Below are 23,211 nucleotides of genomic sequence, written 5' to 3' on the forward strand. Positions count from 1 at the left end.
AGGTCCCTGCTGATCAGTCCTTAACATGATAAGCACCCAGCCTGTTTTGTCTTCCAGGCGGAAAGTATAGTGTCAGTCACAGGTGACTGACAGGGCGCTTAATGTGTTAATGCATCATGGCATTACGGCATAATGACTATTTGCATATTAGCCTCTTATTATGATGATATGTACAAGTTTATGCTTTGTCTCAATTCTAAAAAAAATTGTCAGACAGCCTACAAGCACACAGACAATAAAGCAATAATAAAATATAAAGAAAGAATCAAAATAAGGAAAAAATAAATACAGGCCAAAAAAATCAAGGATGAGGATAATAAACATACAGGCTGTAAAGACCACATGATTCCTACACGAGAGCCTTATAAATGCACCTTTAAAGTTTGAGACAGTCGAAGTCACAAGTGAGAAATTGTGGAGTCACAGGGATGCTACCGAAAACACTAAGTAAACAGATGCTTAAGAGAAAACTTTAAGATTGAGAAAACTAATAAGCCTACTTCAGGCAGGTGGTCATGGTCAATATCACAGTGATAAATCATGCTGATACTAAGTATTCTGAACATGATGGGATAAAAATGGCACTTAATCTCTGTGGTCTTTTTATCTTCCAAACCCATAACTCTGGTAAGATCACGAAAAAAAAAATCAAACAAATTCCACCAGCAATAGAAGAGCATCATACAAAATAATTCAGCTCTAGCTGGTATGGATCAGTGGATAAAGCGTTCCAGGTTCAATGCCAGTAAAGGGCAAATGCCTGGGTTGTGGGCTCGATCCCCAGTAGGGGACGTGCAGGAGGCACCTAATCAGTGACTCTTTTTTTTTTTAAATGTATATATTTTGATTTCAGAGAGGAAGGGGGAGGGAGGAAGGGAGAGAGAGAGAAACATCAATGATGAGAGAGTATCATTGATCGGCTGCCTCTTGCACGCCCCCTAGTGGGGATCGAGCCCACAACCCAGGCATGTGCCCTTGACCAGAATCAAACCCGGGACCCTTCAGTCCACAGGCCGACGCTCTATCCACTGAGCCAAACCAGCTAGGGCTAATCAGTGATTCTCATCATTGATCTTTCTCTCCCTCTCCCTTCCTCTCTGAAATCAATAAAAAAAAAAAGTATATATATTAAAAAAAACACACACAAAATAATTTACCAGTTCTTCTTAAGACTATCAAGGTCATCAAAGGCAAGCAAAGTCTAAGAAATTGTTACAGCCTAGAGGAGCCTAAGAAGACATGACAACTAAATGTAATTTGGTATCCTGGAATAGGTAAAATGTACCAATACTGGATTAGAATTTGTGGCAGATATATCATACTAATAATGTAAGATTGTTAAGAATAGAAGGTACTGTCCCACAGGTGTGGCTTAGTTGGCTGGAGTGTTGTCCAGTAAACCAAAAGGTCTCCAGGGTTTGATTCCCAATCAGGGCATATACCTGGGTTGCAAGTTCGATTCCCAGAGAGGCAACCAATCCATGTCTGTCTGTCTGTTTGTCTGTCTCTCTCTCTCTCTCTCAAAAGAAAAAATAAATCAATAAACACATGTACTCAGGTGAGGATTTAAAAAAATAGAAGGAACTGAGAGCTCTCCGTACTCAATCTTCTCAATTTTTCTGTAAGTCTAAAACTATTCTTAAACAAATGGCAAGGTGAGAGACCCAAAGCTAACCATAACAAATACCACAGAAAACGTTAATGTTCTAAACATTTGAATTTAAAGCAGAAATCATTAAGACTTGACTTTTTGTAAAAACAAACAAAACTCAACTGTTATGTTATCTATAAGAAATGTACTTTAGTAAATATAAATACCTAAATAGGTTAAAAGTAAAAGGATGGAAAAAGATATACCATGCTAGCACCAGTCAAAATAAAGCTGAAGGACTATATTATTAAATTCAGAGCAAAGACAATTAATTACCAGGGATAAAGAAAGTCATTTCACAATGACAAAGGAGTCAATTCATCAAGAGTAGTCATAGCAATCCTAATACAGAGCTACAAAATACATGAAGCAAAAACTGGTAGAGCTAAAAGGAAAAACAGACAAATCCAATACTGACAGAATAACTCTCTTAATAACTGACAGAACAAGTAGGCAGAAACCAGAAATATAGTACACTTGAACAAAACCTGACTGATATTTATAGAACACCCCCATACCAACAGCGAAATACACATTCTTCTTTAGTGCAAAGGGAACATTTACTAAGACTACCCATATTTTGGGCCAAAGAGATTCATGTCATACAAAGTATGTCCTTTGACCACAGAGATTAAATTAGAAGTCAATAAAAGAAAGTTCCCTGGAAAATCCCCAAATATTTAGAAACTAAGTTAAATACTTCTAAATTACGTTTGGATTTTTAAAAAAAAATGTAGGAAGGAAATTAGAAAAAATTGGAAACTGAAATTTAAAAGAAAGACACCACAATTTGTGAGATTGTGCTAAAGCAGTACTTAGGAGGAAATTTATAGAAGTAAATGACTACATTAAAAAAAGAAGACATGGCCCCATATCAATGAGTTCAGCTTCTGTCTTAAAAAGAACAAATTAAGGCCAAGTAACCAGAAGAAAGTATATTATGAAGATTAGATTTAAAGCAATGAAAAAAGAAAAGAAAATATTGAGGAAAATCAATGAAACCAAATACTATTTTTTTGAGATCAATAAAATGGACAAACCTCTACCAAATTTGATTGGGGGTTGGGGGGAAGGCACAAATTACCAACAGAAATGAGTGATGTGACAGATTCTATAGATTAAAAGGATATAAATAGAATAATATAAGAAACTCTATCCAATAACTTTGACAATTAATGAACTGGTCCAGATCTTTGGAAGACATAAGTAACAAAAGCTCCCTCAAGAAGAAACAGATAACCTGAGAAGCCCTATATATTAAAAAATAAAAGATAAAAACATGTAAGTAAAAACTTTCCCACAACAAAATTGTAGGTCTGGATGGCTTCATTTCTTAATTTAAGGAAGAAATCATCCAAAATTGAACAGGAAGGAATACATCAAAAAGAAAAATACAGATCAATATTACTCATGGACACAGATGTACAAATTCTAAGCAAAATTTTGACCAATCTAATCCAACAATATATCAAGTATATTACATCATGACCTAGGTGAGGCTTATCCCAGGAATGTAAGTGTGGTTAAATGTTTGAAAAATCAATAATATAATTCACCTTTAAAACACTAAAACAGAAAAAAAATATATGACCATTGCCACAGATGGAGGAAAAGCAAGACATAGTTCAAGAACCATTCTTCATAAAAACTCCCAGGAAAACATAACCCAATAAAGGTCATATAGGTAAAAATAACTAACATTATACTCAATACATAGACTGTTTTCCCCTCTAAGTTCAATCAGATGTCTGCACTAGCTACATATGTTCACCTTTGCAATGGAAGCTCTATCTAGTACAATCAGGCAAGATAAAGAAATAAAGGGTACCAGACTGGCTAGGAAATAAAACTGAATTTATTCACAGATAAGTTCACATCTATGTAGAAAATCCAATGGAATCTACAGAAAAGTTCCTAAAACTAGTAACTGATCTTAATAGCAAGTTTACAGGGTATAATGTCAATTTATAAAAATTAATTATATTTCTATCTACTGATAAACAATTGCTTAACAACTGCTTAATTTGTTTAATAAACAAATTAAAGTTTTCAAAAAATCACTTACAATAGACTAGCACCAAAAAATATAAAAAACTTAAGGATAAGTTGAACAAAAGATGTGAAATATCAGTACACTGAAAAAAACACACACACACAAAAAAAACCTCCACAAAAGCCAAGAAAAATCAAAGACCTAAACACGTGGAAACACATATCTTGTTCATGAATACTGGCTTAAGATATCAATTTTCTCCAATTGATCTATAGATTCAATGCAATTTCAATTAAAAAACCTCAGCGTTTTATAGCTAATAACCATCTTATTCTAATTTGAATGAAAATGGAAATTAGAAAATCCAAAATAAGTGAAAAAGAACAAAATGAGAAGGCTAACATTACCTGTTTTTAAGAATTACTTATAGTAATCAAAATAGTGTGGCAATGCTGTCAAAACGGACTAACAGATCCCCACTGAATGGGAGAACATCTATACATATGAAAGCCTAAGCGACCGTTGGACCGGTAACTATGGCGCGCACTGACCACCAAGGGGCAGATGCTCAACACATAGGCATGGAAACATGGAACAGACTGATGAATCTCAGAGGGAAGCAGGGAGGGGGGAGGCCGGGAAGAGATTAAAGATCTTATATGCATCATAGAGGCCCCATGCACAGATTTGTGCACCGGTGGGGTCTCTCAGCCTGGCCTGCAGGGATTGGGCCAAAACCAGCTTTCCGATATTCCCCGAGGGGTCCCAGATTGTGAGAGGGCACAGGCCAGGCCGAGGGACCCCACTGGTGCACAATTCCGTGCACTGGGCCTCTAGTATTTGATAATGAGACATGTAGTAAGGGGTTAATTTCCAAAATATATAAGGAACTTATACAACAACACAAGAAAGACAAACGACCCAATTAAAAAATGGGCAAAGAACCTGAATAAATACTTCTCCAAAGAGTACATACAGATGGCCAACAGACATATGAAAAAAATGCTCAACATCACTAATCAGCAGAGAGATACAAATTAAAAGCACAATGAGATATCACCTCACACCTGTCAGAATGGCTATCATCAATAAATCAACAAACAACAAGTGCTGGTGAGAAAAGGGAACCTTCTGCACATTTGGTGGGAATGTAGACTGGTGCAGCCACTGTGGAAAAGTATGGATTTTCCTCAAAAAATTCAAAATGGAAACTGCCTTTTGACCCAGCGATCCTACTTTTGGGAATATATCCTAACAAACCTGAAACATTAATTTGAAAGAATAGATGCATTACTATATTCATAGCAGCATTATTTACAATAGCCAAGATCTGGAAACAGCCCAAGTGCCCATCAGTAGCTGAGTGAATAAAAAAAGCTATGGTACATTTACACAATGGAATATGACTTGGCAGTAAAAAAAAAAAAAAAAAGGAAATCTTACCTTTTGCAACAGCATGGATGGACCTGGAGATTATTATGCTAAGTAAAATAAGCCAGTCAGAGAAGAACAAATATCATATGATCTCACTTACATGTGGAATCTAATGAAATAAACTGATGAACAAAATAGAAACAGAGGCATGGATACAAAGAATAGACTGACAGCTGTCAGAGGAAAGGGAGGTTGGGGAACTAGATGAAAGAAGGTGAAGAAATTAACCAAAAAACATATATGCATAATGCACAGAAACAGAAAACAGTATGATGGTAGCAAAGAAAGGGGAAAATGAGGACTGAAAGAGACTTTGCTTGGGGTGATGCGTGCACAATACGGTGTGCAGATGATGTTTTATTGAGTTGTACACTTTAAACCTCCATGGTTTTGCAAACCCATGTCACCCCAATAAATTCAATAAAAAGAAAATATGGCAATGGTTTCCACAGCTCTAGACTGATATCAAACCTTATAAAATTGTACACTTTTAGTATTTTCTACTTTAATAAAATCAAGAGACAGAGATAAACAAAGAAGAGTCTTTCCAGCAAATTTCTACATGTGGGGGAAAAAAGAACTTTGCTCCACACTTCTCAACATATTCAAAAATTAACTTGAAATTGTACACAGGCCTAAAAAATGAAAAAAAATTAAAACCATACAAATAAGATTTCTTAGGTGCAACACCAAAAGCAAGATCCATAAAAGAAAAAACAAATTATACACTGGACTATATTTTTTAAAAATGATAAATTGGACTATATAAAAAATTGCAAATTTCTATTGAAACTATCAAGAGAACAAAAAGACACAGATTGGGAGAACATATTTGCAAATCACGTATCTGATAAGGACTTGTGTCCAAAACATATAAGGAACTCTCAAAACATATTACTAACAAAGCCACTAAGAATGGGCTGCCCTAACCGGTTTGGCTCAGTGGATAGAGCGTCGGCCTGCGGACTCAAGGGTCCCAGGTTCGATTCTGGTCAAGGGCATGTACCTTGGTTGCAGGCACATTCCCGGTGGGGAGTGTGCAGGAGGCAGCTGATCCGTGTTTCTCTCTCATCGATGTTTCTAACTCTCTATCTGTCTCCCTTCCTCTCTGTAAAAACTCAATAAAATATATTTAAAAAAAAAAAAGAATGGGCAAAAGACTTGAACAGACCCCCTTCACTAAAAAATACATGCATATGAAAAGATGCTTGACACCATTGGTCATTAGGGAAAAACAAATTAAAAACACAGTAAGACTCCATTACCTACTTTTTAGAATGGCTAAAATTAAAAAGACTGACCATTATCGGTGTTGGTGAGGGTATGGGGCAGCTAGATCTCTGATCCACTGCTGATGGGGACACAAAGGGAGCCACTATGTGACACAACTTCACCATTTCTTAAGCAGATTAACATATGCCAACAAGATGATTGTCTATTCCGTATCTATGAATTTATCCAAGAGAAACAGACAGGTGTCCATACAAAGTCTTGCTTATAAATGTGCATGGCAGTTTTATTTGGAAACAAACCAAATATTCATCAATAGATGAATGGAAAAACATACTGGAATACTATTCAGCAACAAAAAGGAACAACCTGTGAATGTTACAACATGAATAAACCTCAAAATTTGTAAGCCAACTAAAAGAAGTAGTGATCTTGATTGTGGTGATGGTTTTATAGGTACACCATCGTATCACATTTGGGAGAGGTATCAATGAGGAATGAAGTCAGAAAATCAATTTTATAATGCAATGAATACTGTGCTATAAACTAGGAAAAATAAAACATAGAAAAGCTGGGATATACTTAAAATAGGTGATATTTATTGTATATCAATCATGCTTCAAGAGGCTCTACATCCAAAAATAATGAAGAAGAGGAGAGTGCTGGGTCTGAAGACAGAACAGAAGCTGTGAAACAGCTGTCCAGAAGAATGACTTCCCTGGGCCACTGTGGGCCATGCTAAGGGTCCACCGTAAGTTTGTGATCATGAACTTAAAGCAAAACTATACTTCTATGTAGTTTTGTTCAGCCACATGTATCTATCCGCTCAGGAATAGGCACATAATAGGTAAATTATATTTAAACAAGTTTGAAGCATTTGCTAAGTAAGCAACTATGAAGGAAGTAATGAAATGAAGGCGAAAGGCGGGTCATGGGAGATTACAGAGGTCAGTGGAGACATTCAACAAGTGCTAGCCAAATTAGCAACAGTGCAGACAAGGTCTTCAAAGGTGTGGCCCTTTAAGGCAGCGGTTCTCAACCTGTGGGTCGCGACCCCTTTGACGGTCGAATGACCCTTTCACATGGGTCGCCTAAGACCATCCTGCATATCAGATATTTACATTACGATTCATAACAGTAGCAACGAAAGTAATTTTATGGTTGGGTCACAACATGAGGAACTGTATTTAAAGGGCCAGAAGGTTAAGAACCACTGCTTTAAGGGAAAAAATAACCAAATATATGATGCCAAACACTTACCGTACATGGTGCTGTGTGTGTACCTCTTGTATGTAACATTTGGTAGTGAGAACATAACACAGAAAGGGAGGGTGTGCTTTCTCATTCATGTAACTCACGTGTATCTCTAGACAGAGAGACTGAGCACACTTCACCTCCATCAGCTCTGCTAGCTAACTTAGGATAGTCATTCCTTCTTCTTGAGGTGCCCCTTTCAACTGTCAATGAAAGTACAGCCTACCTCTTAGGTGTCTGGGGGGTTATAGATTATGTCAGAAACAAACTTGGAGGTGAGTTTTGATGTCCCATAACCTGTAGGCACTTCTATATCTACCCATATCCAGGCCCCCCAAGAAGAACTGCTCTCTTTTCCTTGTTCTTTTCTTCTTTTGAAAATAGCTTTAAGTACCTCTTTAAAAAGACCCAACTTCTTTTGGGCTTGACTCTCAATTTCGCACTAATGTTCCCTATTTGTGTTCTCACACTCTGCCCCATGGTAGATCTTCTGCTTCTCTCAGTCCAATGGGACTTGCTTTGCAGGAAGTGCTCAGGTCTCACACTCTTTCTATGATGCCTTCCCAGACCAGAAAGCCTCATCTCTGTCCACCAGAAGTGAATTTAAAATAGATTCAAAAGAAGCACTATCAGGCACACTGTGCAGGGAAAGATTTAAAAAGCTAAATTTCAAAAAGCAACATAAAAAGCCTGTACTCTATATGAAAATGAATTCAGAAAGCAGCTTTACCTGTTTCGCTGTTTTCAGGCAGAGACTCATATTCAGAGTGATCCAGAGCCAAAGTATTCATGGCTGTTTGGTCCAACTCCTGTAACTCTGACAGTGCTGCATTTTCATGACTTTTGTCACCATCACCATTGGCATCCAATTCTGTATTTAGGAATTTTATCCCAAAAGATAGGGTTAGAAGAGTAACTTTCTCTTAAAACAAAACAAAAGCTTATGTATATAGTTAGTTCGATTTTTTTAAGTTGATGGTGAAAGATGGCATAGCTCTTAAATAGTATCACAAACCAGGACACAAATTTTAATTAACAATTTCTTAAAGACAATTTAAAAGGAAACAAAGACCACGCCTAGAGAGCAAAGATGCTCCTCATGGCATTGAGCTCACCACTCACCCTCCTGGCTGTAGTTGGGAAGCTGGCAGGAGGTGTCCTCCCAGGCTGCACTCACACCACTGTCTGCTGCACTACCTGCCTCCAAATGTAACACAGGTGTCCCCCATACTTTTGCATTGGGGTTTAGCTCCGAAACCTTGGCTGTTGGTACCTACGAAAAATTTTGATATATGCATTTGTATCCAAGTTCTAATCAAATGCAATTATACTTAATCAGAGTTAAAATGCAGAAAATTTATGCTAAAAGGGCTGAGCCTATGTACACATACTTTAGGGGTGAAATCAAGGGCAACAGTAACAAAAGTGGATGCATTCAGAACTCAATTTCTCATTAGAATCTAAATTCCTACTGAGTATAAGGCTCTCTAGAGATAGTAACTGATAAATAACTATGGATCCAATTATCATCAATGCTCTAGACTACCCAACAAAATTTGCAGAATTGCAAATCTGAATAGAACATAGATAAAATTTGAAAATAAACCTCAAACACTCATATAAGCAAAGGATGTAGAAAATGAAAGTTCTTCCAGAAAAAAAGGTCTCTAACAGCTCTGTCAGAGGGGTGCTTGATGGGGCACTTCTGGGACCATGCTCACTTCAGGATCACTGGCCTCTTGCTGTCCAGACATACCAGACGCTTCTGCTCCGTTTGTCCCAGGTACTCACACTATCCCAAGTACTCACATGCTACCACCTTCACCTTCTTTAGGGATTGGGGAGGTCTTTTCCGATGAACCTTATTAAACTAACAACCACCCCAATTTTTCTTCTGCTCACCTGAGCGGCTCCACAAGTCTAAAGAAAAGTTAATGTCAAAAATGCTGCTCAAAAAATAAAATGCTGCTCCTCAAATTAACTCCAGTTCTGCTGCCATAATCTTTCAGTAAACCCAGCCAAATTATTCACCTTTTTCCAGGTACTAGAGCCTTGACCCCACTGTACAGGGGTCAGAGCATCTGAAGGAAGGGACCAGAGTCCTGGTCCCAGGAGCCCTTGAGCAATGCCAAGTAGAAGGCCTGAGTTTGGTGTCGTCTCATTGCATTAACCCAGAAAGGTGCACATATTACCCGATGCTCTCCTAATGTAAACAGGGATAGGATAAGTCATCAAAGAAACCACAAGTAAATTAACAACCTTAAAAAAGACAAAATACACCAACTTACACCATACACAAAAATAAACTCAAAATGGATAAAGGACTTAAACTAAGACGGGAAACCATAAAAATATTAGAGGAATCCACAGGCAGCAAAATCTCAGACATATGCCGAAGCAGTATTTTCACCAATACAGCTCCTAGGGCAATGGAAACTAAAGAGAAAATAAACAAATGGGACTACATCAAAATGAAAAGCTTCTGCACAGCAAAAGAAACCATCAACAAAACAACAAGAACGCCCACTGCATGGGAGAACATATTTGCCAATGTCATCACCGATAAGAGTTTAATCTCCATTGTATGTTGATAGTTTCTTTTGCCGTGCAGAAGCTTCCCATTTGTTTATTTTCTCCTTTGTTTCCCTTTTAGGAGATGTATTGGCAAACATACTGCTATGAGAGGTTTCCAAGCTTTGACAAAAGTTATAGGGAACTCATACAACTTAACAAAAGTTAGATAAACAACCCAATCAAAAAATGGTACTTTTCGAAAGAGGACATAGGAAGGCCAAGAGACATATGAAAATATGCTCAAAGTCACTAATCACCTGAGAGATGCAAATCAAAACGACAATGCAGTACCATCTCACACCTGTTAGAATGGCTATCATCAACAAATGACAAGTGCAGGCGAGGATGTGGAGAAAAAGGAACCTTTGTGCACTGCTGGTGGGAAGGCAGACTGGTGCAGCCACTGTGGAGAATAGTAAACTAAAAATGGAATTCCCATTTGACCCAGTGATTCCACTTCTAGGAATATATCCCAAGAAACTAGAAACACCAATCAGAAAGGATATATGCACCTCTATGTTTGAAGCAGCACAATTTACCATAGCTAAGATTGGGAAACAGCTTAAGTGCCCATCAGCAGATGAGTGGATTAAAAACTGTGGTACATATACACAATGGAATACTACGCTACAGTAAAAAAAAAGAAGGAATTCTTACCATTTGCAACAGTATGGATGGAACTGGAGATTATTATGCTAAGTGAAATAAGCCAGTCAGAGAAAGATAAATATCACATGATCTTATTCATTTGTGAAATATAATGAACATCAACTGATGAATAAAAACAGATCAAGAGACAGAGAAATTTGATCAGACCGTCAAACTGAGGGGAGGGTGGGAGTAAGGGGGAGAAATCAACCAAAGGACTTGTATGCATGCATATAAGCCTAACCAATGGACACAGACACCAGGGAGCTGAGGGCATGAGTGGGGGGTGGGGGGGGGGGGGGTGGGGAGAGCAATGGGAGGATAAGGATACATATGTAATACCTTAATCAATAAAGGAAAAAAAAGACAAAATAAATTCACTCTAGTTGGGGTGATTAAAGTTTCAAGTAAAAAACAACTACTTCTAAAATCGACAGTAGAAGCTGATGTGGTTAAAACTATCGTATCTACTTTATTCATATTCAAGAGGCAAGGCAATAAATATGTCCACAAAATAAGATGTCTCAGTGAATGCCTACCTGGAAGTTTCCTCATTGTTTAGGTATTGGTGAATAGGCAAAAAACAGGGTTCCCCTTTACCTTCAAGAAAACTAGACTCAAGCCCTGGCTGTTACACTCAGTGGTTAGAGCACCAGCCTGCGCACAGTGGAGTCACAGGTTCCATTTCCTATCAAGAGCACAAACCTGGGCCCAGCTGGCATGGCTCAGTGGCTGACCATGAACCTATGAACCAAGGGCATGAACCTAGGTTGCAGGTTCGATCCCCAGCCCTGGTCAGGGCATGTGTGGGAGGCAACCAATCAATGTATCTCTCTCACATTGATGTTTCTCACTCTCCCTCACCCCCCTTTCTTCCACTCTCTCTAAAAAGCAATGAAAAAAATAACCTCGGGTGAGGATTAGCAAATAATAATAATAATAATAATAAATAAAAGAATACTATACTCAAGAAGTACTGAGTCTTGAATCCCTCTTTGTATATGGTGCCTACAGTTACAGTTCATCTTGGCCTTTGCTTCTGCACAAAGTGTTTCTCTATTTGTCTCCCATCCCCTGCCCCCATGTCCCCAAAAAATACTCCCCAAATGCTCAGTAAGTGCCAGGCGCAGCACTAAGCCATCAGGATAGAACAATGCAGATACAACCCTCATTGCAAAGAGCAATGCAAAAGGTACTCTGCATCTAATACACCACTACTACCTTCCTCGGCATTCACACCTGTACCATCTGCTTCCCCCCCCCCCCCCCCCTCTTAAATCATGTCTCTATTCTCTTTTTCCTAACACTTGTATAAACCACTATTTCTAATTATAGTGGAACCTTGGTTCTCGAACCAAATTCATTATGGAAGGCTGTTCAAGAAGTGATTCATTCGAAAACCGAATCATTTCTTTCCCATTAGAAATCATGTACGTTGAATTATTCCATTCCAGACCCCCTCCCCCCAAAATGATTCCATTTTTCTTATATACAGTACATTCCTAATGTACTGTTTAATCTATAAATAAACACTTCTGAAATTTTTAGAACCACCCCCTATTAGCCTTATATGAATTTTTCATATAGCACTGCCTCCGAAATGCTCTCACCAGCTAACTGCTTTTTGCTGATCCAATCAACAACTGTTTTCTACCTATTCAATTGCCTTGGGTTGTTGTTTTGTGAGCACTTTCACACACTTAGCAACATTAGTACTCTTGATGGCTTCACTATGTGTTTTTTATTTTTTTTTTAAATCTTAGCAACTCTTTAAAAAAAATCTTTATTGTTGAAAGTATTACATATGTCTCCCATTTTCCCCCATTGACTCCTTCTAGCCCGCCCCCACTCTCCAGGCCTTCACCACCTTATTGTCTGTGTCCATGGGTTATACGCATACAAGTTCTTTGGTTGATCTCTTCCCATCCACCCAACCTTGGCTTTCCCTGAGATTTCACAGTATGTTCCATGCTTCTATGTCACCAGATCTATTTTGTTCATCAGTTTATTCTGTTCACTAGATTCCAGATATGAGTGAGATCATGTGATACTTGTTTTTTCTCTGATTGGCTTATTTCGCTTAAGCATAATACTCTCCAGGTTCCTCCATGCTATCTCAAAGGATAAGAGATCCTTCTTTTTTTTTACTGCTGCATAGTATTCCACAGTGTAAATGTACCACAGCTTTTTTATCCACTCATCTACTGATGGGCACTTGGGCTGTTTCCAGATCTTAACTATTGTAAATTGTGCTGCTATGAACATAGGAGTGCATATATCCTTTCTGATTTCCTAGGATATATTCTTAGAGGTGGGATGACTGGGTCAAATGGGAGTTCCATTTTTAATTTTTTGAGGAAACTCGATACTGTTTTCCTTAATGGCTGCACAAGTCTGCATTCCCACCAGCAGTGTACTAGGGTTCCCTTTTCTCTACAGCCTTGTCAGCAAAATTAACACCCAGAAATCGATGGCATTTTTATATACCAATAATGAACTCTCATAAAGAGAAACTAAAAGAACAATCCCACTTACCATTGCAACAAAAAAATTAAGATACTTAGGAATAAACTTAACCAAGATGTAAAAGACTTTAACTTGGAAAACTATAAGACGTTGAAAAAAAGAGGTAGAGGAAAATATAAAGTGGAAGAATATGCCATATTCATGGATTGCTAGAATCAACATCATCAAAATGTCCATACTACCCAAAATGTCAACACAATCCCTATTAAAATACCCATGGCATAGTTCACCGGTCTAGAACACTCCAAAAATTTATATGGAACCAAAAAAAGACCACAAATACCCGAGCTGGTTTGGTTCAGTGAATAGAGTATCGGCCTGCAGATTGAAGGGTCCCTGGTTTGATTCTGGTCAAGGGCATATGCCCGGGTTGTGGGCCCAATCCCAAGTAAGGGGCATTTAGGAGGCAGCAGATCAATTACTCTCATCATTGATGCTTCTATCTCTCCCTTTCTCCCCTTCATCTCTGAAATCAATAAAAATATATTTTTTTAAAAAACAAAACAAAAATGAATAGCCACAGCAATCTTGAGAAAGAAGAACAAAGTTGGAGAGATCACAATACTAGATATCATGTTATACTACAAAGCCACTGTACTCAAAACAACTTGATACTAGCACAAGAACAGGCATATAGATCAATGAAATAGAACAGAGAATCCAGAAATCAACTCAAGCCATTATGCTCAATTAATATTTGACAAATATTTGGCAAAGGAGGCAAGAGCATACAATGGAGTAAAGACAGTGTCCTCAATAAATGGTGTTGGGAAAATTGGACAGATGCATGCAAAAATATAAAACTAGACCACCAACTTATACCATATACAAGAATAAACTCAAAATGCATAAAAGACTTAAATGTAAGCTGTGAAACTATAAAAATCCTAGAAGAAAACATAGGCAGTCAAAGCTTGGAAACCTCTCATAGCAGTATGTTTGCCAATACATCTCCTAAAAGGGAAACAAAGGAGAAAATAAACAAATGGGAAGCTTCTGCACGGCAAAAGAAACTATCAACAAAATGAAAAGGGAGCCCACTGTATGAGAACATATTTGGCAATGATATATCTGATAAAGGAAATGATATATCTAATATATCCAAAATATATAAGGAACTCATACAACTTAACAAAAGAAAGACAAACAATCCAATAACAAAATGAGTAAATGACCTAAATAGACACTTCTCCAAAGTGAAAATACAGATGGCCAAGAGACATGAAAAAACGCTCAAAGTTACTGATCATCAGAGAGATATAAATTAAAGCGATAATGAGGTATCACCTCACACCTGTCAGAAATGTCTACCATCAACAAATAGCTTCTCTATGTTTTTAACTTTATGTAATTTACTACTTCGTAAGCAGTAGATACTCAAATCCAAATCAACTATTAGGGACTTTATGATTTAGAGCAATTAGCCAGTATTAAAAAGATGTGACAAGGATGAAAAACAGGAGACATAAGTCCTAATGGCATGATAACTAACACTAGAGAGTTGGCTAGGTGCCAGAATATTCTATGTACTTACCTGTATATAATCATGACAAGCCTGTCAGGTAGTAGTAATCACTGCCTCCATTTCAGAAATAAGAAAACCAAGAAAGAGACAGGCTACGCAACTTGCTCCCCGCCCCCCACCCCCGAAAATGATGGTAATAAGAAAAAGTGCTCTAATGTCAGCAAAAACATTTATCAAGAGTTCATTAACTTCTTGCAACTCACATGAAAAATAACTTATTAAAATTATTTCCTTGAAATGTGGTTATTCTTACAATTATACTAGATGCCCAGTGCACGAATTCATGCACAGGTGGGGTCGGGGCAGCCCGGATCCAATTGGGGCAGATCGGGGCCGGGCCTGTTGGGAGGAGGAGATGGCCGGAGGTTGGCCAGCTGGCCGGGACCCAATCAGGGCCAGGATGGCTGGGGGGAGGGGCCATGGGCGATTGGCTGGCAGGCCCTGTATCTGATTGGGGTGGGGGGTCCAATTGGGGGCAGGGCCAGCCATGGGGAGGGGCTGTGGGCAGTGGGCCAGCTGGCCCCACCCCTAATTGGTATGGGGGGAGCCAATCAGGGGTGGAGCTGGTTGGGGGGAGGGGCCGCAGGCTGATCAGGGTGGTGGGGGTCCATCGGGGGCAGGGCCAGTGGGGGGGTGGGGGGGAGGGGCGGTTGGCTGGCCGGCCCCACCTCTGATCGCAGTGGGGGGACTGATCTGGGATGGGGCAGGTGGGGGAAGGGGCTGCAGGAGATTAGTCGGCTGGCCCTGCCCCCTATTGGGGTGAGAGAGGCCTATCAAGGGTAATGCTGGCTAGGGGGAGGGGCCACGGGAGGCTGGCCGGTTGGCTCCACCCCTTGATCAGGTCAGTTCACTGGTTCACTGGCCGCAGTGGACGTCATAGCAACCAGTAGTTCCGCGTTGTGGTCACCAGCTTTTAATATAGATGGATAGAACTTCCAACTGATTATCAACAACTTGACCTGCTTGGCTACCCAAGTCTTATTTTTCCACTGAAAATCATGACTAAGCAATGATCATTAGAACCAGAAATCAAATGACCTTAAAAAACACATTTTGCCCTGGCTGGGTGGCTTAGTTGTTTGGAGCACCATCCAGTACACCAAAAGGTTGCAAGTTCGATTCCTAGTCTGAGCACGTATCTAGGCTGTGGTTCAATCCCTGTTCAAAGCACATATGGGAGGCAATCATTCACTGTTTCTCTCTCACATTGATGTTTCTCTCTCTCTCTCTCTCTCTCTCTCTCTCTCTCTCTCTCTCTCTTCTCTCTCTCTCTCTCTCTCTCCTCCACCCCCTTCCTCTCTCCCTAAAAATCAACATATCCTCAGGTGACAATAAAAAAAAGTTCTAAATCAACATTGCATAAATCACCAATATTACTCTTTGAGGAATACAGCGGCCCCAAATTCTGATGCTCTAAAGAAATTCTTCTGCTCAGCTGGTGTGGCTCAGTGGTTGATTGTCGACCTATGAACCAGGAGGTCAATGTTCCATTCCTGGTCAGGGCACATGCCCAGGTTGTGGTTGCTGGCTCAGTCCCCAGTCAGGGGCACGCAGGAGGCAGCTGATCAATGATTCTCTCTCATCATTAATATTTCTCTCCCTCCCTCTCCCTTCCTCTCTGAAATCAATAAAAATACATATTTTTTTAAAAAAGAAACTCTTGCCCAAGCCGGTTTGGCTCAGTGGATAGAGCATCGGCCTGCAGACTGAAGGGTCCCAGGTTTGATTCTGGTTCAGGGGCACATACCTGGGTTGCATGTTGGGGGCATGCAGGAAGCAGCCAATCAAATATTCTCATCATTTATGTTTCTATCTTTCTCTCCCTCTCCATTCCTCTCTGAAATCAATAAAAATATATTTAAAAAATAAACTCTCTACCCGCCCCAAACACAATATGCCATTTAAAAAATTTACCCCAGCCCTGACTGGATAGAGCGTTGGCCTGCAGACTAAAGGGTCCCAGGTTCGATTCTGGTCAAGGGCATATACCTTGGTTGCGGGCACATCCCCAGTATGGAGTGTGCAGGAGGCAGCTGAATCGATGTTTCTCTCTCATCGATGTTTCTAACTCTCTATCCCTCTCCCTTCCTCCCTCTAAAAAATCAATAAAATGTATTTTTTTAAAATAAAATAAATTAAAAAATTTACCCCTAGCAATTCATAAATTTGTGTTTTTTACAACATGAGATAGAATGGTCCCACTGAAAAGTTACTGAGTAGAAACTAGAGTAACTAATATCAGAGAAAGGGAAAGGCAGGTGGAGAAAATACAACAGTTAAGATAAGGGGGCAAGAGATACACTTATACATTTCTTATTTCAAGTTAGCACAAACTTTCTGGATTTGTCCCTAAGTATGTTTAATAACTCAGAACAATTCACTGGCTTTAGAGTCATGAAGTCTCATACTTCTGGTTCTTGATCTGCAACATGGACTAACAGCTGCTATTTTAAGATTACTGTAAAAAAAGATATCTGGAAGAAACCAAGATGGTGGCATAGGTAAACACCGGAAATTGCTGCCTCCCACAGCAACTTCAAAAATACAACGAAAAGACAAAACGGACATCATCCAGAACTACAGGAAGGCTGGCTGAGTGGAAATTCTACAACTAGAAGGAAAGAGAAAAGGACACTGAGACTCAGAGGAGCTGCGGAAGTAAAGTACAGAGGTACAGAGGCTCGAGCGCGCGCGAAAAAAGTGGCTGGCACTTGAGAACGCGCCTGTCTTTTTGAATCGGGAGGGAGTCACAAGCTCCCGACTGCTCTGAACTCCAGTTCCGGGAAGTCTCTGGGGACCCAGGACTCATATGGGGAGAAACTGGACTGTCTGGCAGCAGGTGGAACTAGGAACTTGAGGGCAGCTTCCCCTCAGAGGTGCTTGCAGCAATTACTGGGACACTGAGACATGGCCCCTTAGAGCAGGGCTGAGGATCAGCCATAGCTGCTTGCTCCGCCCTGTTGATTCCCTGAGACCTCGCCCCACCCAGGCTGTGGCAGAGGCTTTTGCATATGAATGCCCTGGCCCTTTGCAATCTGAAAATTAACTAACAAATTGCAGCTGGGCCAGACAGACCCAGAACTTCCAAGAGAAGGCCCAAGTCCCCACAGCAGCTTGCATTGCTTCACAGCTGGGCCTCATCTGGGCACCTCCAAACTCCAAAAAAGGAAGGGGAATCTGCAGATCTCTTCATAGCTCCTGCTGGGTAGCCTCAGGCAGAGGCTAAATTAGCACCTCCTTAGATCCAAGAGCCAGTGTACCCAGTGGTCAGAGTGGGACCATCCAGATTACAACTCCTCAGATCCATAAGGGACACACTCAGGGGGCAGACTCAGTGAGCACCAAAGCCCCACTGAAGCAAGTCTTGCCTCATAAGGGTGTGTCCAGCACAAAAGTTCTCCCACTATAGACACAGCTGATTCTCACAGCCAACTGGCCTGGAGGTCAATTCCTCCCAGTGATACCTACAACAATCAAGGCTTAACTACAACAAGACTACAACAAGACTGTGCACAAAGCTCACAAAGGGGTGCACCAAGAGTGTCCACCTCAGGTAATTGGGGAGGCTGAGCCACTGGGCCCTATAGGACACCTAGCACACAAAGCCACTCTACCAACACAGGGAAGCATAAAAAATGCAGAGACAAAGAAACAGGTCACAAATGACAGAAATGGAGGAAAGCAAACAACTGGATATAGAGTTCAAAACCACGGTTATAAGGTTTTTCAAGAATTTTCTGGAAACCGCCGATAAATTTAGTGAGACCCTGGAGGATATGAAAAAAGACCAACTAGAAATTAAGCATACACTGACTGAAATAAAGAATAATATACAGAGATCCAACAGCAGACAAGAGGATCGCAAGAATCAAGTCAAAGATTTGAAATAAGAAGAAACAAAAAATACCCAACCGGAAAAGCAAAATGAAGAAAGAATCCAAAAATACGGAGATAATGTAAGGAGCCTCTGGGACAACAACTTCAAGCGTCCCAACATCCGAATTATAGGGGTGCCAGAAGAAGAGAGAGGGCAAGATATTGAAAACCTATTTGAAGAAATAATGACAGAAAACTTCCCCTACCTGGTGAAAGAAATAGACTTACAAGTCCAGGAAGCGCAGAGAACCCTAAACAAAAGGAATCCAAAGAGGACCACACCAAAACACATCATAATTAAAATGCCAAGAGCAAAAGACAAAGAGAAAATCTTAAAAGCAGCAAGAGGAAAAAAAAGTCAGTTACCTACAAGGGAGTACCCATACGACTGTCAGCTGATTTCTCAACAGAAACTATGCAGGCCAGAAGGGAGTGGCAAGAAATATTCAAAGTGATCAATAGCAAGAACCTACAACCAAGATTACTTTATCCAGCAAAGCTATCATTCAGAATTGAAGGTCAGATAAAGAGCTTCACAGATCAGAAAAAGCTAAAGGAGTTCATCACCACCAAACCAGCATTATATGAAATGCTGAAAGGTATTCTTTAAGAAGAGGAAGGAGAAAAAGGTAAAGATAAAAATTATGAACAGCAAATACATATCTATCAACAAGTGAATCTAAAAATCAAGTGAATAAAAAATCTGATGAACAGAGTAAACTGGTGAATAAAATAGAACCAGGGGCATGGAAAGGGAGTGGACTGACAATTCTTGGGGGGAAAGGGGTGTGGGGGTGCAGGAAGAGACTGGACAAAAATTGTACACCTATGGATGAGGACAGTGGGAGGGGTAAGGGAAGAGGGTGGGGTGGGAACTGGGTGGAGGAGAGCTATGGGGGGGAAAAAAGAGGAACAACTGTAATAATCTGAACAATAAAGATTTAATTTAAAAAATAAAAAAAAATATATTTTTTTTTAAAAAAGATATCTGTACAAACACTGTGAAAACTATAGTTATGAAAAGCAAAGCACTATCCTAAATATAGTATGTCAAATTAGGATGCTGTTTGGACGTATCTCATAATTGAAAAGCTAATTCAAAACAGTACACATGTATCTCACTTAGAGGCAGAGAAGAGCAGGACAGCAAAAGAACCCGTGCGCACTCTACACTGTACATTGTACCAAGCACTGAAATTAGCAGCCAATTGTTAATCGTGTTTGCTCATGTAAATGATCATATGCATAGGATTAAAAGGCCTAATTTTATAGTGTTTGCCTTTACAATAACTTAAGAAACAAAACTGATTAACTTCAACTAAACTCTGGTAAAACTCCCAAATGTGGACATGGAAAGGAAAGAAGTTAATGGATGATTCCCTAAATTATAGAATTTCTACTTATTTATTTCCATATAATAGGCATTAATTAACATTTACTCTACATCTATCTCCTTACTATTACCAACCATTTTTCTTGCCTAATGCAACAAAAATGACTAATAAACTACTGTTCAAATAAAATTTCACTATTAAAAGTATGTCCTTTCGATCATACATGTCCAAAAGGACTGCTTTAAGAGAACACTAACTTTCCTGTTTGTGAAATATTTGCATTTATTACAGAATTTCTAGAAAGATGCCCAAATTAGCTGCCCATTGGAAAATCATCTGCGAAGGTTCTTCCAAATGAGCAGGACTTGAGCACTGTGGTCTGAAAAGCTCTGCAGATGTTTCTCACAGAAAGGAGACAGCAAGATTTCAGAGTGAGTTAAAAGCAGCAAATTTTACCTTCCTTAGTCGGTTACCATACAAAAAAGTGGAAAGCACAGATTTAATTCATGTACAAACTGCAAGTAAATTTTTACAAAGGATTTTAAACATCCAATGGGTCAAATGCTTGTTCTGCTCCAGCAAGCTGGTGAGAAGGTCGGGACTGGCATGTCAGCCTGCACGAGCACATGCATAAGAAGTCCACAAACATAAGATGGTCTGCACAAAGCTGCATCTGACCACCTGAGCAGTACAGGTTTAGTGCTAACCAGAGTTGACAAACACTCTGGCTAAATAAAATACACCAAACAATAAAGTGAATTCATGGTCACCAATTTGGAAATGGTTAAATCGATGCTACATTAACTCATAGCTTTACATAAAGATTCAAACTGCCCATTGTTTAGAATAAATCTTTGTTAATTTCAAGTTAAGAGCAATCTAAATGAAAGATTAGTATATCACAGCACAATAAAAACTGATAAAAACACTTACTAACTGTGCACTACTATTCTGCCATCCCCAAATAACACCATCTTCTGCAACTGGTAGCTGATAATGGAGCTTTTCCATCCAAATGGGAGTGATCTTGAAGTCCTGTGGCTGACTGTACAGGTCCCCCATAAGTATTTGTTCATCCTCTAGTTCACCTTTCACAACTGTGTTAGTCCACAGACAGCCCACCGGATATTGACAACCACCACCTGCCAGGCTTTCAGAAAACATCTGACCTGACAACCCTCCCACTGGATAATAGGAAAGTTCATTCAAACACTGGGAATACAATTCCTCTGGGAAGCTCTGCAAATCCTTTTTTGAGGGGTTTTCAGATGTATTTACAGTGTCTTCTGAGATTAATAAAACATGGTCCCCACTACTTGGAACTACCATTTCTTTGCTGCCACCTGGTATGACAGGAACTGCCTGCAGTACATCGTGAGGAACAGTTGTGTGTGTGTCCACTCGGGCCGGATCCACACCGGCCAAACAGGAATTCTCAGCAAGAGTGTCACATAACTCTATTTCTTCAAAATTCACCCTTGAACTTCCCACAAAACCCACTTCATCATTTAAAGCAGGCCCTGTAACTGTGGCTCTGGCATTTCTTTGTGTGAAGTGGTGTGCAAGTCTGCTTGTCCCACATGGACCTCTGCAATAGCTGCTGTTGGAGTCACTGTCTTTCTCACAGGAAAGTCCCTCTTCCACCTCTTCCCCTATCAGTTCCATTTTGTGTCCTGCCACCATACCAGTATCTAAGGTATCAGAGACTTCAGTGGATGTGCAGGAAACCTGCTCCTGTCTTGGATCTCCACCACAGTTAAAAGAGCAGGTCTCCTGTGCTTCTGCCATCTGCACACCTGAACTCAGAGGCGGTACAAGATGAAGATCTTTGTGTTGGCTGTCATTCACTCTGCAGGTTTCATCACATTTTTCTATTTGAAGTATTTCAAAATCAGGGGTTCTTGTTATACTAGAACTAGCACAAACCAATACATCCTGACCGGGCACTGTCTTGCATTTTACTGTATTTGTTTCCCAGTGAAAGATTGTTTTAGAGTCTAACTTGACATTTTCTATGTCATTTTTACTTGTCTCTCTGTGATTAGCCTTTAGGGATTGTTTTTCGGTATTTTCTAGTCTATGAGGGCCACTAACTGAACTCTTCACACATAGTTCATCTTCTGCTTTATGATTCTGGCCTGTTTCACTCTTTTTTTCTTCAGTGCAGGTGAAAATAAATGCAGAGGACAAGAAGTTACTCTGAACACACCTGGGTCCACCAGGAGACTCATCGTTCTGGGGCACTTTCTGTGAACTCCTGAGATCCTGTGTATCTGTTCTTTGACATAAGCCCTCCTCGGTTTTTGCCCACACTGCATGAGTTAAATCACAGATTTGGGCCTGGGCTATGATGGCCCCGGTATCTGCACAGAGATCTTCCTGACTCAAAGATCTTTCAAAAGCCCTCTTATCATGACCGTCATCTTCAAAAATGCTCATTTCATCCTCATCTTGATAAGATGAACTATTTTCAGGTTGCAAAGCCAATTCTCCTTTGCTTGCAAGCTGGATGCTCCCAGTTCCCAGGCTGCGATCACCATTGTACTGCCCCTCTGTCACTGCTGGCCCCAGGTATTCAGGTCTGGGGTCATCACTTCTGTTAGGGGCTGCTTCTCGGAAATCAGCTTGAACAAGAAGACACTCATTTCCAAAGCTCGCTGAAGTGATACATCTTTTTGATCTGTCCGATTTGTTAACATCTAAATTTGAACAATCACTGTCTTTTAGAAATTTTATAAAGTTCTTTCCTCCTTCCTTTTCAGAGTTTAAACTCTGATCTACATTAGCTTTTACAGCCTGGGTTTCACCACTTTGTTCAATACTGGAAGTGTCAATTAGATCAATACCTGAGTCACCCATCGGACTTAATAGTACTGAACTATGGCTCTCTCCTTCTTCACGGATGGCACACATGTATTCTAGTGAGTCAGTGTCTATGTTAGTATTTGATTCAGGTATTATGCCAACATTATGTAATGGATTACTTTCTGTGTAATCTGTAGGGAACCCAGTGTAAGTGTTTGCCCTTAAAGACTGAGCCTGCATGTCACCAGTGTTTCCTTTACAAGATGGGTCACTGTCAGTCAAAACTTCAAGACTAGGCTCAGTTTTTTCATTAGAGACTTCCTTCACTTCACTTGGACCTAGCAGGCCATCTGGGGATAGT

At 39.9% G+C, this 23,211-nt stretch overlaps 1 protein-coding gene across 6 annotated transcripts in view; it reads right to left on the bottom strand.

Annotated features, from left to right (window-relative positions):
- LARP4B (La ribonucleoprotein 4B) overlaps nucleotides 1-23,211 on the bottom strand; it is a 94,061-nt gene that overhangs the window by 31,288 nt on the left and 39,562 nt on the right. For 4 of the 6 annotated variants that reach the window (XM_070391067.1, XM_070391074.1, XM_070391083.1 and 1 more), the window contains 2 exons: nucleotides 8,685-8,835; nucleotides 8,293-8,433 (listed from right to left, as the gene is read on the bottom strand). In XM_070391067.1, the coding sequence (XP_070247168.1) occupies nucleotides 8,293-8,433; nucleotides 8,685-8,835 (292 nt within the window). Of the gene's footprint in view, nucleotides 1-8,292; nucleotides 8,434-8,684; nucleotides 8,836-20,978; nucleotides 21,726-23,211 lie in introns of those variants that run through there. The other 2 variants (XM_070391052.1, XM_070391047.1) reach the window with 1 other exon arrangement.

Source organism: Myotis yumanensis, unplaced genomic scaffold, assembly GCF_028538775.1.
Source record: "Myotis yumanensis isolate MYYU_CA2020_CCGP unplaced genomic scaffold, mMyoYum1.0.hap1 SCAF_1, whole genome shotgun sequence".
In the NCBI taxonomy this organism is placed as follows: Eukaryota; Metazoa; Chordata; class Mammalia; order Chiroptera; family Vespertilionidae; genus Myotis; species Myotis yumanensis.